The sequence below is a fragment of the Meriones unguiculatus genome, chromosome 9 (assembly GCF_030254825.1).
Source record: "Meriones unguiculatus strain TT.TT164.6M chromosome 9, Bangor_MerUng_6.1, whole genome shotgun sequence".
NCBI classification, from domain to species: Eukaryota; Metazoa; Chordata; class Mammalia; order Rodentia; family Muridae; genus Meriones; species Meriones unguiculatus.
The window spans coordinates 72,882,950-72,899,425 of NC_083357.1; the positions used below are offsets into that span (position 1 = coordinate 72,882,950).

The 16,476-nt window shown below is 47.5% G+C and overlaps 1 protein-coding gene across 4 annotated transcripts in view; it reads left to right on the plus strand.

Annotated features, from left to right (window-relative positions):
* The first annotated feature begins 1,110 nt into the window (after positions 1-1,110).
* Positions 1,111-16,476, plus strand: part of Tsc22d1 (TSC22 domain family member 1) — a 96,100-nt gene continuing 80,734 nt past the window's right edge. For 3 of the 4 annotated variants that reach the window (XR_009594270.1, XR_009594271.1, XM_060391463.1), the window contains exon 1: positions 1,111-4,581. Coding sequence is in view for 2 of the 4 variants with exons in the window: in XM_060391463.1 (XP_060247446.1) it covers positions 1,691-4,581 (2,891 nt within the window). In the remaining 2 variants the exon portion in view is untranslated. The remainder of the gene's footprint in view (positions 4,582-16,476) is intronic. The other variant, XM_021635054.2, reaches the window with a different exon arrangement.

Genomic DNA, 16,476 nt, shown 5'->3' on the forward strand with positions numbered 1-16,476 from the left:
TCCCCACCGGCCTCGCCGGGGGTCCGCGTGGGAGAAGCAGCGGACACGCCTAAGCCGCGCGCGCCCGCGTGGCACCACGCCCCACCCCAGCCTCTCCACGCGACCCGGATTCGCTCGCCCGCCCGAGTGCCCCACCCCCACCGCCCTCGGGCGTCGGCGGCTCCGCCGGCCTTCGGCAATTTCCGTGGAGACGGAGCCGAGAGCTCGGCGGAGACCGAAGACGGGCCGCCTCCCCGAGTCAGACCCGGCTTTATGTCTGCGGCGCCGGCGCGCACGCGCAGACGCCATCTTCCCTCCTCTCCTCCGCGACCCCTCCCCCCGCCTCCTCCTCCTCCTCCTCCTCCTCCTCCTCGGTCGGCGCTCGACCCTCCTCCTCTCGCGCTGGGGCGCTGGTCCCTCCTCTCTCGATGCCGCGAGAGACCAGGGGCTCCGGAGCTGCCCGAGAAGAGCGCTAGTAACAACCACCACGGCCCCCTCCTCGCCCGACGCCCTCCCACTCCCCCGCCCCGCGCCGCCACCGACCAACCCCACCTCTCATTTCTTTGAACGGCGTCGGCTGCGCTCGCCGCACCAGCCCCGTCTGGCCGCCGCCGCCGCCGCGAGAGGAGTCGCCGCCGCCCGCGGGCCCCCTCCCTCTCCCTCCGGGTCGCGGGAGCAGCGCGGGTGCCGAGCCAGCCGGCGGGGCTGAGGAGAGGACGCGAGCTCGCCGCTCCGCTCCCGCGCACGCCCCGCCGTCCGCCGGAGCAGCCCGGGCGCCGGCGCCCTTCCTCCCCCGAGGACGTGTGCCGAGCCGGGCGCCTGCCCCGAGGGAGGAAAATGCTCGGGCTCCATGGCTGCCAGTGATGGAGCGGTCCCTGGGCTCCCGCTGCCGCCGCCGCCACCGCGCCCCGGCCGCGCTCCGCGAGGACCCGGCGTCTCTGCGCGCCCGCCCGCGCCTCGTTGCTGGGCTCACCGTACCGGGCGCCCCGCCGCCGCCGCCGCCGCCGCCCCGCTCGCCGCCGCGCCGCCCGGGCCCCAGCCGCGGCCAGCCTTTTCTCCCGGAGCAGCCGTCGCGAGCCCAGGGGGTTTGAGAGGGGCCGCGGGCCGCGGGCGGGAGGCCCGAGCGGGGCCGGCCGCGTCGGCGGGGGAGGTTGGAGCGACGCTGAGCTTGGGGCTCGCCGGCGGCCGCGGCGCCGGGGGGTGGTGAGGGCCGGGCGACCGCTCGCTCCGCGCTGCCTCGGTGCAGGGCGAGCGGCGGGCCTTTGCAGCGGCCACCGCCGCCGCCGCCGCGGGAGGAGGGGGCTGAGCTGGCTCCGGAGTTGGCCAAAGAAGGTGGGCATTTCTCGCTTCTCCTCGCCTCCCCCGCCCCCTCCCGGGCTCCCCTCCCTCCTGCCCCGCACCCCACGTGAAGCCGAATATAAAGGGGGGTGTGTGACTGGAGGGGAAAAGTGAATGGCGAAGGACTGAAGGGGTCCCCCCTCCGGTTCCTCAGCCACCTGGTTCACCCGCTTCATCCTCCCTTCCCGAAGCTAGCCCTCGAAGGAAGGAGCAGCCGGCGCCTTCGGCATAGGAGGAGGAGGAGGAGGAGGAGGCATCGGAATCGCGTCGGGCGGAGCTTCAGGTCCCGTTCGCCTCTCCGGCTTCTCCATACAAAGATTACGGTGCAGAAGGAAATTGCACTCGCCTCCTCCGCCCCCCGGTACCCATCACAATGCACCAGCCGCCGGAGTCCGCCGCCGCGGCGGCCGCTGCTGCAGACATTAGTGCTAGGAAGATGGCGCACCCAGCAATGTTCCCTCGAAGGGGCAGCGGTGGTGGCAGCGCCTCTCCACTCAATGCAGCAGGTACCGGGGTCAGTGGTGCTGCCCCATCTTCTGAGGATTTTCCTCCTCCTTCGCTGCTCCAGCCGCCGCCTCCTGCTGCATCTTCCACGCAGGGACCACAGCCTCCGCCTCCACAAAGCCTGAACCTCCTCACGCAGGCTCAGCTGCAGGCACAGCCTCTTGCGCCGGGCGGAACTCAGATGAAAAAGAAAAGTGGCTTTCAGATAACTAGCGTTACTCCGGCTCAGATCTCTGCCAGCATCAGCTCTAACAACAGCATAGCAGAGGATACCGAGAGCTATGACGATCTGGATGAGTCGCACACGGAAGATCTCTCTTCTTCTGAGATCCTCGACGTCTCCCTCTCCAGGGCCACTGACTTAGGTGAGCCGGAACGCAGCTCCTCAGAAGAGACTCTGAATAACTTCCAGGAAGCTGAGACGCCTGGGGCTGTCTCTCCCAACCAGCCCCACCTTCCTCAGCCTCATTTGCCTCACCTTCCACCACAGAATGTTGTGATCAATGGGAATGCTCATCCACACCACCTCCATCACCACCATCACATCCATCATGGCCACCACCTTCACCATGGACACCACCATTCATCCCATGCTGTCGTGGCCGGCGCCCCCATTCCTGGAGGGACACCCCCGAGCCCACTGTCCAGAAAACTCTCCACTGCTGGAAGCGCTGATGGTGGCGTGCCAGCCGCACCGACTTCTGCCGTATCATCCAGCGGCTTACCCGCATCACCTATGACTAACATCCGCGCCCCAACCACCACGGGCAGCATAGGTATAAGTCCCGTTGGCGGCGCGAGTGCAACGAGTAACGTTAACATTGCTACCGTGGGTAGTTTCAGCCCCAGCGTGACGAGCAGCGTGCACGGTAATGCTAATATAAGTACCAGCAACCCTCCTAATGCTGCTGGCGTAAGTGTTGGGCCTGGAGTTACCAGCGGTGGCACCGTGAATGTCATGAGTGGCATGGGCAATGGTACTGTCTCTTCCTCTCCTGTTGCTAACAGTGTCCTTAACGCAGCCGCAGGTATCGCTGTGGGAGCGGTTTCAAGTCAGCCACCGCCGCCGCAGCCGCCAGCAGTTAACACGTCCCGGTTCAGAGTCGTGAAGTTAGACTCTACTTCCGAACCCTTTAAAAAAGGTAGATGGACTTGCACCGAGTTCTATGAGAAAGACAACGCCTTGCCGGCTTCGGAAGGCGTGGCAGTCAGTAAAGCGGTGGAGGCCGTGAAACAGCCCCCCACGGAAGTGTCTTCGGAGAGGGAGAGCACCAGCGGGAGCTCCGTGAGCAGTAGCATCAGCACCCTGAGTCACTACACGGAGAGTGTGGGCAGCGGAGAGATGGGGGTCCCCGCCGCGGTGGCGCAGCAGCAGCCGCCACCGGCGCCGCCAGGCCTTCAAGCCGTGGCCCTCCAACAGATCGACTTCAGTAGCCCCGGGCCTCAGAGTATGGCAGCAGTTGGCGTGCCACAGAGTGCTTCTCAGTCCCAGATGTCACAAGTACAGGAATCGAGCTTCCAGCAGAGGCAAGGTCTTCAGCCTGTGCCTCTGCAAGCCGCCATGAGTGCAGCAACGGGACTCCAGCCGTCACCTGTGAACGTGGTTGGTGTGACGTCAGCGGTTGGTCAACAGCCTTCCATTTCCAGTTTGGCTCAGGCCCAACTGCCGTATCCTCAGACAGCCCCTCCAGTGCAAACTCCTCTTCCAGGGGCACCACCCCAGCAGTTACCATATGGGCAACAGCAGCCAATGGTTTCTACGCAGATAGCCCCGGGCCACGGCCAGCCCGTGACTCCCAATCCTACTTCCGAGTACATACAGCAGCAGCCAGTCCTTCAAGCAGCCGCGATGTCCTCCGGACAGTCCAGTTCTGCAGGCACGGGAGCAGGAACATCGGTGATTCCCGTGGCCCAGCCACAGGGGATCCAGCTGCCAGTGCAGCCCACGGCAGTGCAAACCCAACCCGCAGGGGCCTCTGGGCAGCCCATTGGCCAGGCTCAAGCAGCAGTGCCTGCTGTCCCGACTGGCGGTCAAATTGCAACCATGGGTCAACAGGCAAACATGCCCACTGCAGTACAGCAGCCCTCCACCCAGGTCACACCTTCAGTTATTCAGCAAGGTGCTCCTCCATCTTCACAAATAGTTCCACCTGCTCCAGCTGGGATTATTCATCAGGGAGTTCAAACTAGTGCTTCGAGCCTTCCTCAGCAATTGGTTATTGCACCCCAGAGTACCTTGTTAACTGTGCCTCCCCCGCCACAGGGAGTAGAAACGGTGGCCCAAGGAGTTGTTGCCCAGCAGTTGCCCGCGGGTAGTCCGTTGCCCTCTGCTAGTAGTATTTCTGTTACCAGTCAGGTTAGTTCAGCTGCTCCCCCTGGAATGCCTTCCGCCCCAACAAACTTAGTTCCACCACAGAATATAGCACAACCCCCAGCCACCCAAAATGGCAATTTGGTTCAAAGTGTTAGCCAATCTCCCTTGATAGCCACTAACATAAATCTGCCTTTGGCACAACAGATACCGCTAAGTTCTACTCAGTTCTCTACACAATCATTAGCTCAGGCCATTGGAAGCCAAATCGAAGATGCCAGGCGCCCAGCGGAGCCCTCCTTAGTCGGCTTACCTCAGACTACCAGTGGTGACGGTGGGGGAATGTCAGCAGTTTCAGATGGGAGCAGCAGCCTAGCAGCCTCTGCTTCTCTCTTCCCGTTGAAGGTGCTACCGCTGACAACACCCCTGGTGGATGGCGAGGAGGAGAGGTAAGACCGAGTGCTCCTGCAGACACAGCAGTTCAGGTTAATCTCTTAGCAGCAGTACGCGTGGGGACGGCTAGTCTAAAGCCTTCCGCCCTTGCGCATGCATGTGAAAGGTGCATATTCCTGGTAAGTTTTCCAGAGTAAGAGCGTTTGAGAGCGGGTGGGAGGCAGTCTAGGCTATGAAAGTAATGTTCACGGTGGTTATCAAAGTGTAAGTGTGCATCACAGTGGGGGCCACCAGCCAGATTTTATTATTTACAGAGTGCTTTCGAGAAGATTATTTATGAAAAGCAGCTTACATTTTGTTACCCCACAAAATAGTTAAGCTATTCTTCCGAGCTACTAAATTCTATCATTTCTTTCCGGGGTTGCAGTTCCCATGTTTGTTCTAGCCATACAGCCCTTTCTGTCCTAATGTGTGTCAGCCCAGGCTGTGAAAGATACTGTTACCTGCTTGTCCTCCTGAGGCACTGTGGGAAAGATGACCTAATCTGGGTCATATAGGTTGCCCTCCTGTTAGCAACCAGCTTTTGTAAACTCTACTTAATGGTCACTTTATCCAAACAGAGGAGGAATATGAGTCTTGAAGTGTATTCTTCAAGGGGAAAAATACCCAGATTTATGCTTGGTATTAAGTAATGCTGGAAATTTTTTTTCTTTTGATAGTAGGTAAAAGTGGTAGCCATTTTAAAGAGTGAAGTCAGTCTGAAAGGGCTGATTTTGTACAGGCTAATCTATCCCACCTGTTTCTTCCCGAACCAGAAAACAGAAGGTCTAAGAGTCAGTGTTAAGCCAGCATTTTTTTTCAATTATATTAGAAATAATATGTTAATCACACTTAACAGACTGCTAGAAAAACCTTTGAATTATATTTGTACATTGCTTTAAGATTAGTTTTTTTTTAAAGGAATTTTTTTTACAAGTTTGCCAGTGTTCACAAACAGTGATCAGAAGTACAGTAGTTGTGAAAAGACTTCTTTTTCACTGTGAAGTTTTGAAAAAACATTTACTATAGTTACTGATTTTAGTATCTCTTGGAGATTTTTGACAATGAACTTTCGCCATTCCAAGTGAAGCCTTTATATTCTATATGTATCTGTGGGTTTACTTTGGAAAAATTGAGAATGTTGCAAAAAAAAAATTGTATAAAAAGAACAAGGCCAAATGTTTCAGTGATTTTTTTTTTCTAAGTCATTTAAAAGATATAGAGATTATGGTAATTGAAACAGGTGAAAATACTTTTTTTTAATAGTTATATGAGTAAATTTTGTTACTAACTAAATTTAGTCCTTATCCTTGTACAAAACTACTTCACAAGTTAGACTTTGAAGAGGTAGTTTCTGTAGTAGTCCAATTATAATTTTTGTTCAACCTTTAATTTCACCTTTATCATTCTGTCCTCACCTGTAATTTTAATTAAGGAATGATTTACTCTAATTTTTGTTTGTTTGTTTGTTTCCTAAATTAAAAGGGTGTGAACTGAGTGATTTTCCTGTTAAAATAAGTATATAATACAGACGCTCACTGAAGAAAAGTGAGAGGCAGGTGACAACGGAGAAATGAAAACCACACACTGGTCACACACCTGCGACGTTTTCTCTTAATTACTGGGTGTGGGCTCCTGGGGTGGGGGAGGGGGGCTTGCTTTGTTTTCCTCCTGTTGGCAGGGATGATGGCAGGCTTTCCAAAGTCGCGCTGTCCACAGTCAAGTCAGGAGTGCTGCACGCTAGTCTTTATCTGTGGAGTGAGTCCCAGTTTGAGATGTTGCAGAGCCATTTTCCCTATGGATAGATAGCAGCTGAGATGCGGGTAGGCCAGGAGGCGGTGAAGTAGGCTTACGTTCTCAGAAAGCACAAGAAGTAGGAAGCATTCGTCTGCAGTGGCTGACATAAGTTGTCCTCACACTGTGTTTGAACTAAAGTTTATCACAAATGTGTTAGTCGGCATCACAGTTGAGTCGTCAGGACTGGACTCCCTGTTTGCAGGCCTCCTTCGAGTTCACTGAGCGCTTAGTCTCCCAGTGAAGGCACATGCAGGACCAACCAGGGAGGTCCATTTTAATCGTGTTTCACTGTAGATTGTTTTTATCTCACTGTATTTTTTTTTTTAATCATTTAAATTTGCCCTTGAAAACAATCGGGAAATAATTATGAGAGAAAAATGAAGCTGCCTTAAGAGCCACCTTTTTTTTCATGCCAGCCTATATCACTTGCATCTTCCAGGCTTTGTGTCACCATTGATGTCCTTTGGAAGAAACGGCTGTACCCTCATTTCATTTTATGACCTAGGAAGTATGTTAGCATAAAAATGCTGGTGGCAGAAGAGGGAGATTATCCTTGAGTATATATTGCAATAATAGATTTAAATGCTGAGACAAATGCCTTCAGTTGCCCACTATCAACTGTAAAACTTTGGAGACTATAAACATTACAAATACAGATTGAGGTATTAAGATCTGTGACTTATTTTTTCTAACGATCATTTTAATATAAAGATCTTGGTATCTTAGCCTTTAATGTGAACTAACTTTTATGGGAACGGGAAGACACAGTTGTTTTACTATAATGTCCTGTGCTTATTATTAGCACAGGATCATGTGAAATTCTATTCTCTTGTTTCTAGGCAAAGCTCAGATGTTCTCTGTGAAAGATTGTTCTTCCCCAGGGGCTGTTTCCTTAGCACATTTTTCTGTCTCTATATAAGTACTGTGTATTTGGTGATAATTATGTTTACCAGTTTTTCCCACAAGGGCAGAAACAATTTTTTTTTTTTTAACAAAGTGAGCAGATCTTTTTCGGTTTTGCCTACCAAGACACAGTTTTTCTGCTGTCTGCCATCTCAACCACACCGTTAGAAAAGCAGGTGCTATGATTTATGTAATGAAGGGAGCCATATGACTTTGCCAGCTCCCTGCTCCTTGAGGTGACATGGTGTGAGCCTTCAAATCATGCCTTCTTTTGTAGTAAGTCCTCAAGTATTATACAGGAACAAGTGGTTTCTTTTCCATGTTTATTTCTGTGTTGCATGTGTGCATGTGATTGAACATGGACATCAGAGTTAACTTCAAATGTCTTCCTCAGTGTGTCCTCCTTATTTTTTGAGGTGGGAGTCTCATTGAATTGGAACTCATTGTGCTGGCTGGGCTGGCTCACCGCCGAGCTGCCTCCACCGCTGCAGCTCTGCCTCCACCGCTGCAGCTCTGCCTCCACCGCTGCAGCTCTGACTCCACTTCAGGCTCACATGTGGGTTCAGGGGTTCAAACTCAGGCTCACATGCTGTGTAGCAAGCACTTGCCATCTGTAAGGCGGGAGAGCGAGCTGTGTGTGTCCCCAGCCTGGAAATCAGTGTTTTCTTATAAAAAAGCGAACAGTACTTGTTTTACTTACCTGCTGAGAATGGTAGGCTGTGTCAGTTAAAATAATGTAAAATACTAAATACCTTTTAAAGGTTTTTGTTTGACCCTGTAGCCCTGGCTGGCCAGGAACTCAGAGATGAGCCTGCTTCTGCCTCCCGAGTTTTGTGGTCTGAGACTGTGTTCCTTCACACAGGCCTAAGTGTTTATTTTTTATATGCACAATTGAAAGAATCAAACTCTCTACTTTCTGACCCCCCCTTCCTCCCAGGTCTCCTTTCCAGAATCCCTTTAATTTCCCATAGATGATTGCTGTTGATAAGCCTGACTTGCTACTGGACAGGCGGCAGTGTGTGGCTCAGAAGGCAGACTGCCCACCATTGTCTTTTCTCTGTCCTCTGCTCCTTTCTTGTGATTTCAGGCTGTTTAATTTGCTTATGCCTCAGTTTCCTCACTTGGAAACAATGAAGGCAAATAGCATTCCTCACAGAATTGGTATGTAAATTAAATGAATCCAGAAGACTCTTCAGAGCTTAACTCATTGTGTTCCTATGAGTCTATTAAATAAAACAGTGGTTTGTGTTTCTAAAGGTCTTGGATAAAATGGACCTGCTTGCTTGCTGCCCTCCTTCCAGTAGTCCTTTCTCCCAGTAGTTCTGTCACTCTTGAATATTCATAAGCCTTGTAAAAGATGATTTCTTTTTCTGTCCACAGCCTCGCTCCTCTCCTCGTCCCCAGCTATTTGGTGTATGGAAGGGGTGTCCCCCCCCCTTTGGAATCCCTTTATCCTCAGTCTGTTTTCTCCAGGTTACCTCTTTGGTCTCCACCTCCAGAGAGTCCTTCCTCTGCTCACTGGTGATTGCTTGCTTGGGTGCTTTCACTTCAGTGAAAGAGGACTAGCGAGCTACTTAGAACATTTCACTGGGGTTCCTCTTAGTGTGGAACTTTGCTTGGGGGTCATATGGCTGGAGCTATAGTCCCTGCCACACCCTACATTTAGTCTCCTCTCCGTTTATCATTAATTCTCAGTCTTGCTGCCGCTCACCATCAACCTCAGATGCCCTTTCTCTGGGAAGTCTGGTATCCCTCTGGTCTCTGTTCTGGACTGTTGCCTAGGTTTGCTACTCATCTCTTGCCTTTGGATTCCCCTTTACATTTTCTCCAGTGGTACATCTTTATTTTCCACAGCCAGTGTTCACTTCATTCTTGATTTACCAGCTATTTTTAAATGGTGTCAGCTAACTTTTACAGTCAGCTGATTCTTTGATTAAGTAAAGGATGCCAGGTTGTAAAAATTGTGTTCTCTTAAACTTTTTGATATCACTTTAGAGCTTCCATGTTGCTTTTGAAAAATTTGTAGCCATTTCGGTTTCTTACTCCATATGTGACCTGTCTGTTTTTCTTCTCTTTCATACTCTCGCTCTTAATTTTTAAAGTCAATGAAAGCTTTTAAAGTTTGCTTCCAGTGTTTTTAAATTTTACGTTGACCGCATTTGAGTCTGGTGGGGAAGGTGGATTCTGCTTTTATTCATGAGATTTTGGTGTGTGGTATTTCAGTTTGGGAAGCTGAATTTGAACCCAGGCCTTGCATAGGCTTGTCAGAGACTGCCAGTGAGCTACATCATAAACATTGTCTGCTTCTCAAACTTATTTGCATAATGGGCCTCCTTGACTGGTCTTCTAATTTCTTTGGTTTCTATTTCTCTGTGCTCTATTTCTGTTGAATATTTCTTACATTTAATTCCAAGAGCTTTTTGGTCGATCTTTGTTTCTCTTTAGCTGTGTATTGCTCCAGTTTAATAAAAAAGTACTTTCTCTTAGCTTTGTGAACACTGATTTGTTTTATGAGACAGGTTTCTCTGTATAGTCCAGGCTGGCCTTGAACTTGCTATTCTCCAGCCCCGCCTCTCTAGTGTTGAGATTGTAGTTGTGTTAGCATGCTTAGCTCTTTAAGTTTTCTTTCTGTGTAATCTGTTTCCTCTGGGTTTTGTTTTCTTTCTTGCCTTTATTATTTACTGTTATGTTCCCTTCTTTTAAATAGCTGGCAGTTGTTACGGATTCTCGACTAAGCTTGTCAGCCATTGGCCTCATTGGATGGTAGAATGACTGGGCTGTCTTAACCGGGGGTCTTGATGTCTTTGTTCCTCCCTTTGGTTGATAAGCTCCTTATAAGAAGGCTCTTCTCATTTGTGCCTCGACATAAAAGCTTGTCCACAAGGGCTCCAGGGAGGGGAGAGGGAGGTTAGGAATGAAAAGTCTTGGGAGTCTTGGATCCCAGAACATGGATTCCTTCAGCCATGTTCCTCTCTTCCCTCTTTCCTTCTGCTGTGCTTCATTCCCTATTTCTTGTGCTTTTCAAGCCTCCTGTCATGCCACAGTCATGGCCTTTTGGTCAGCTTTGGGGAAGGAGCAGGACTAAGAGCTGATAAACCTGCCTTCTGCAGAGGGTTGGTCCCTCTGTGGCTGTGACACTGCCAGTTTCTGGGCCTTTGTGAACTTTAAGTTGGGTTTGTTCTTTGTGGTCTCTTCTGATTGCCGAATCTGATTGTTCTTCCTGTTTGCTAAGTCATTTGTCACTCAACCATCTGCTTTCTAGCTTCCAGATTTGAGTTACTATTGTCTTTTACTATTGTCTGCTTTTTATAGGCTTACACCTTTATACCTTTCCTTTTATTTCCTTAATGAAGATGGGGCCTCAAAAATTCACTTTAATACCAAAAAAAAAAAAAAAAGCAGATGTGAGTTCTTTAGAAATTTAAATTTAAAACATAGATGGAGCAGCCTTCCTTGTCCTTGGCTTTGATTGTCACTCAGGGGCTAAATAGCAGAATATGTGCTTGGATTCTGTTTTGTTCCTGCTTTTTGAAGTGTGTTCTCTTTACGTAGCAGAGATTAGCCTCTTAAGTTGTGGCAGTTCTCCTGCCTCAGCCTTCCAAATGCTGGGATTTCTGGTAAGGCCTATCACACGTGGCTTCAAAATATCTTTGCCTTTTAATGACTGATTAAAAGGAAGGTACAGGAGAAGAGGAAGAAAAAGGAGCATCTTTTTGACCCATATTGTAAAAAATGGCTATGACCTCCCCATACAGAACTTCCTTTTCTTGCCATCATTTCTCCTTTCCCAGCCAGCCTGACCAGAAAGTCATCTTTGACATCTTCTGCTGGCTGACTTAACTCCCTTCTGCAGCACTCTGGCTACCTCTGACACCCTTCTTCATTTTTTGTCCTTCTGTCTTGTTTTATTTTCCAGTTTTCTTACCATTTTGTGTTGGGCTCTTAGAGATTATTCTCTGCCAGACTATCACTGTCAGCGTTTCTAGCCTTTCTGATTCTCACAGGCTCCTCAGTCTTATTTCTTGGCATGTCGTACTCGCTGGCCTCAAACTTGAGGTGAGGCAGTCATCCCGCCTCAGCCTCCCAGGTGCTGGGATCACAGGCGTGAGCGGCTGTGCCTGCTGAGCCTACTGACACCTCATGTTCAGGCCCCTCAGATCGTCCTCTGGTTGTCTTCATTTTGATGACTCACTTCTTCACGTTAGACACCAAGAGTCACATTCTTCATATGCCTTTTTCCCCACTAGTTCCATTCTAAATGTAAAATCCATCTTTATCTCCCATCCCTTCTCTGCTGCCACCTTCCAGTCCACGATAAAACAGCCCACACTTAAAATGTTGCGTGTGTAGCGTCTCTCTCACTGAGCCTTCTGCACACATCCCGCCTTCCTGTGGTCCTGTGTTGCAGTCGGACTGATAGTCTTTAGTGTAACTCGCTTGCCTAGCTCCCCTTAGAGCTTTACATTTGGTGTAAGCTAATTTCTTTGTCTTGCTTACTCCGGGCCTTCTGGCAGGCTCCCATTACTCCCAGGAAAGGTGTATTTAGGAGTTCTGTCCTTGGTTGCTTATCCCCACGAGGTTGGTGGTGGGAGCATGAGGCAAGGGCTGGCTGTTCTTGGCAGCCAAGAAGCAGATAAAAGGGAAAAGTAAACTTTGTGTTTTCTTGGTGCTGGGCCTAGGGCCTGACGCTTGCCAGGCAGACGCTCTGCCCCTGAGCTATAACAGCCCCAGGCTTCCACCCCCCTGCTTCCTTAGAGTCCTAATATACTTGATGGCCTTGCAGAACCTTTCTCACCTGTCATCCGTTCTTCTTTCTCTGGGCGTTTGCACACGCTGTTCTTGAACATATGCATGCCCAAGGTCACCTCCCCAACTCCTCCTGAAAGTTTAATTGTCACTTTCTCTTTTCTTGTTTTGGGACAAGATCTTGCTATGTAGCCTAGGCCAGCGTTGAACTAGCTACGCATCCCAAGCTGGCCTTGCATTTGTGGTCCTCCCCTCTTCAGCTCCAGAGTCCTGGAATTACAGGTATGTACTGTTACACCTGGCTAAACTGTTGACTTCTTGGGAGGCCTTTGGCATACCTGCCTAATTAAAGGCACCTTGTTTTTACAATTCTTGTTACAGTTTATTACTTTTGTGATTATCTGATAAAATTTTAACCTTTGTGAACAGGGATATTTGGGATCTACTAGTATCCAAAACTTATTTCAGTGTTTACAGAGGTGGTAAGAGTCTGTTTAATGAAGAAAATCTGTTCCTAATCGTGCTTTAAGAAAAGGCAAGTCAAATGTATCTTTTTAGAGAGTAGAATATAGAATATATTTTTTTAAACATTTATTTATTATTTATACAGTGTTCTGCCTGCATGTACACCTGCAGGCCAGAAGAGGGCACCAGATCTCATTATAGATGGTCGTGAGCCGCCATGTGGTTGCTGGGAATTGAACTCAGGACCTTTGGAAGAGCAGTCTGTGCTCTTTAACCTCTGACATCTCTCCAGCCCTAGAATTAAATTCTTTATGGGTTATCATGTGACATCAGTTTTTTTCCTTGATCGATATGGTTGAGATTTGGTTTACTTTTTGCTGCTTGTGAGTTGGCTGACTTTTTATTTATTTTTTTCCCCCGAAACAAGCATTGTGTTTTGCTTATTTTGTATTCACTTAAGCTTATGCCATTACAAATTTTCTAACATGAATGAGACAACAACAAAAAGGACCCTGTGTTTATTTCCTGTTTGGAATGATCAGTTTTCCCCTGCTTTTGATTGGCATCACTATTTCCCATTAAATGGTTCTAAATTCTCCAAGTTTTACCTTGGAAATCCTTTATAGTCTCAGTTGTTTAAAGCAGGCTTTGAACTTGTAGACTGCCACTTTGCTTCTGTTGAGTTTTTTTTTTTTTTTTCCCTCTTAGCCAGTTTAGTAAACATTTGTTTACAGTTTCTGTGATCTGTTTTACTTTGGGTCATTATCAGTGGCCTGTTATTCAGAATAGGAAAGTAGGGGTTTTTCAGAGGAAAAGGAACCATGGAAAGGACTGGCAGTGTTCAGAATTAACAATAAGCTTTAATGACCATGTGTGCTGTCTAGGAGTCGGGAAGCAGTAAGAGATGAGGACTTCATTTTTAAGGGAATAACAACAGCAGCAGGAGTAGGAGTATTACCACCATCACCAGAAGGGAAAACAATGTAAGGTAGTGATCACCAGAGGCTGCTTTAAAGTCTAGCTAAAGAATTTCCCTTCGTCTCTGTGAACCTATCGGTGTAAAACTTGGATACTTGCCATATTGTGTTGTGACCACAATTGTGACCATTTTGTGTTGATTGGGGAGACTTACCGTGACTTGGTTTCACAGAGGATCCACGTTTGGTCATGGTCCGTGGTGTGCCTTTGCTCATCCATGGAGCCCCAGAGCAGAGAAACTCAGAATTTTATGTGGTTAAGACAGATGAAATAATGGCTTACTTTTCCAGGGCTCTCACGTTCTTTCTGAGTATGACTGCTCAAGTTAGGGGGGTTTGATATCCCGTGCACATGCCTGAGGTGTTCTTTGATGAGTGACTTACAAATTCAGAATTGTTTATTGTTGTTGATAAGACTTAGTTCTCATAGCTCATCCGCTTAGTTATTACCTATTTCTTTGTTGTTACGCTTTCTTAGTGTGTATGTGCATACTAACAAATAGTGTATTGGCTAGTTAGGAGTGCTTTGAAAGTATACAGGTGTAGTTGAAATGATAGTTAACATTAAAATCACCATGAGGTTACAGTGTATCTCAGTACTGATAGTAATAAGATTACTTCCGTATGAGTTGTAATTTGTTTTTAACTAAGCACTTTGAATTAGATTATGCTCTCTTGAGGCTCTGTCCTGTCTTGTAGGTGATAGTTTCTGTCGCCGTTTTGTGTACTGTTCAGACTCAGTGACAGCAGTGGTGGCATTGAGCAGAGTAATTGAGGATCAGCATTGCCATTCCAAATTCTTCTGAGCACAGAAGTATTAATTTAGTTCTCAGGACATCTTTTTGGCCTAAGTTCCATTATTTCTCTCATTTTGCAAATGAGGAAATTTGGGATAGAGAGCTTTAGCCTTTTATTTAAGGTCACCTACCTGTAAACTGGGATTTGGGATTTAAATGTTTAAATTTGAATATTTAAATTTAAATATTGACATATTTAAATTCTGCTTTCAGAGCTTGCATGCAGACTTCCCTTTCTCGTGGCTGTAACAAAGTAACTGACACACAGTGGGGCTGGGGTATGGATGCTGCTACTCAACTCACTTTCCCATTTCCAGTCACCAGGACCCCAGCCTACGGGGTGGTGCCCCTCACGTTTAGAGTGGGCCACAGTCCACTCCAGAAACCCCGTCATGCCTAAAGATGTCATTTCATGCTCCTTCTAAATCTCAAGTTGAACCGTTGCACTTGGGCAGCATGTGATGAGAGCTAGAACGTTCTGCTTCCTCAAGTTAGTTTAAGTGTGTTGGGACGCAGTTGGGCCCAAGTCTGTTTTCTGTTACCACAGTAGCATTACTGACTGAGAAAGATATTTTGATATGATAGAAGACCCCTTAGTTTTTCTTTTTTTCCCCTGTGATTTGCTGTTGAAAATGATGACTAGTGAAAGTATTTAGGTATTGTCTCTCGCTTTTCTCTTTTAAAGAAATGAAGACACCAGTTAACTTTGCTTTCTAAGGAAGTTTTATGTTTGACATGAGTTTCATTTTCTTGGTTGTTCTCTCTAGATAATTTTGTTGTATTTTTGACAGTTATCCATAGTATCTTTTTAAGAGTATAGTCATATTTTAAAAATTACTTTAAAAAGATGATATTTGATGAATCTTGCCTAGTAAATACAGCTTAAAAAATATGCTGCTAAGTGAACATTGGGCCATGAACGTTTATGTTGCTGGGTATTTCTGAAGTATACTCCTTTGGGCACAGAGATAATGAACTATGTGAGCTGGCACATTCGTGGTTTTGAGGTATGCTGAGCCATTAGTTAGTTACCTGCAGCTTTCCTCTAAACTTTTAATAGCTGCTCCCGTCACGTTCCACCCACATTCCCTTTAGAATCCAGCATGGGCCGTGTCTTCCCAATAGTTAGTGTTCTGGTTAACTTGTATAATCTTGTCTTGGTGGTCCAGCAGCTTTTCTGTCAGATCCACCTCTCTCTCACCCTTCCTCCTGCACACACCTAAGCTGCTCTCTTTACTGTTTTCTTCCTTTGTGGAGGCGCACCGCATCCTCGTCAGTTGCTCTCTGAGGCGGGGTGTGCATATCTGTACGACTGGTGATGTCAGCGACACTTTGTTCCTAGCACTTCTCTCAGTTGTGAAGTTCAGGCAAGAAGGGTGCATCGAGAGCCAGGACTTTAACATTTTTGCTTCCATGCTTATGTCCTGTTGTTATAAATAACACTATCCCACACTCCAGAACCTTAGCTTCTTGTCCTGGCAGATTTATGCATTGATCGTGGATACATGAGGGGAAGGCAGTGATAACATCCTTTTTGCTGTGGTTAACATCTCCAAGCTTATTGTCTATTACCACACTGTGAAGTTGGGATTGTGTGTGTGTAATCACAATTCAGAAGAATAACTGGAGGCTCCCCTTAAAAAAAAAAGTCATACTATTTAACCCTGATTGTCTTGGAACTCACTATGTAGACCAGAATGGCCTTAAATTCACAGAGATCCATCTGCCTCTGCCTCTCTAGTGCTGGGATTAAAGGCAGGTGCCACCATGCGCAGTGAGATACTCAGTGTTATACCCTGAATGGCCAGGAAATGAGATCGGTAGTTACCTCTTGTTCTCAGTGAGAAGCCTACTTACGGTATTTTCTTTATGCCCAGTGAAACTTACCTTAAAATATTTTAAAAGCAGAAACCTCGTTTTAATTAATTAATTGAATCATAATAGAATATTTATGACTCAGGTCTTTAAATTTGAGTTAATTTTGAGTTGTTGCAGCTTATATTCGTATCACACGTTTGTTACTAGACTACAGAAGCACGAATTTATATGAGTGATTAATACGCAGTTGAAAATAGAATTTATCATTTTGTTCCTGTAAATTGGAAGGTAAATTTTATTTTGTGTCAGAGAAGTTGCATTAGGCATCTGTTCCTTAAGAGTTGTACAGGTAACTTTTTGTTCATTTTATGACTGAACGTTGGAGCAGTTGGAAGTGACAGCTGGAGTT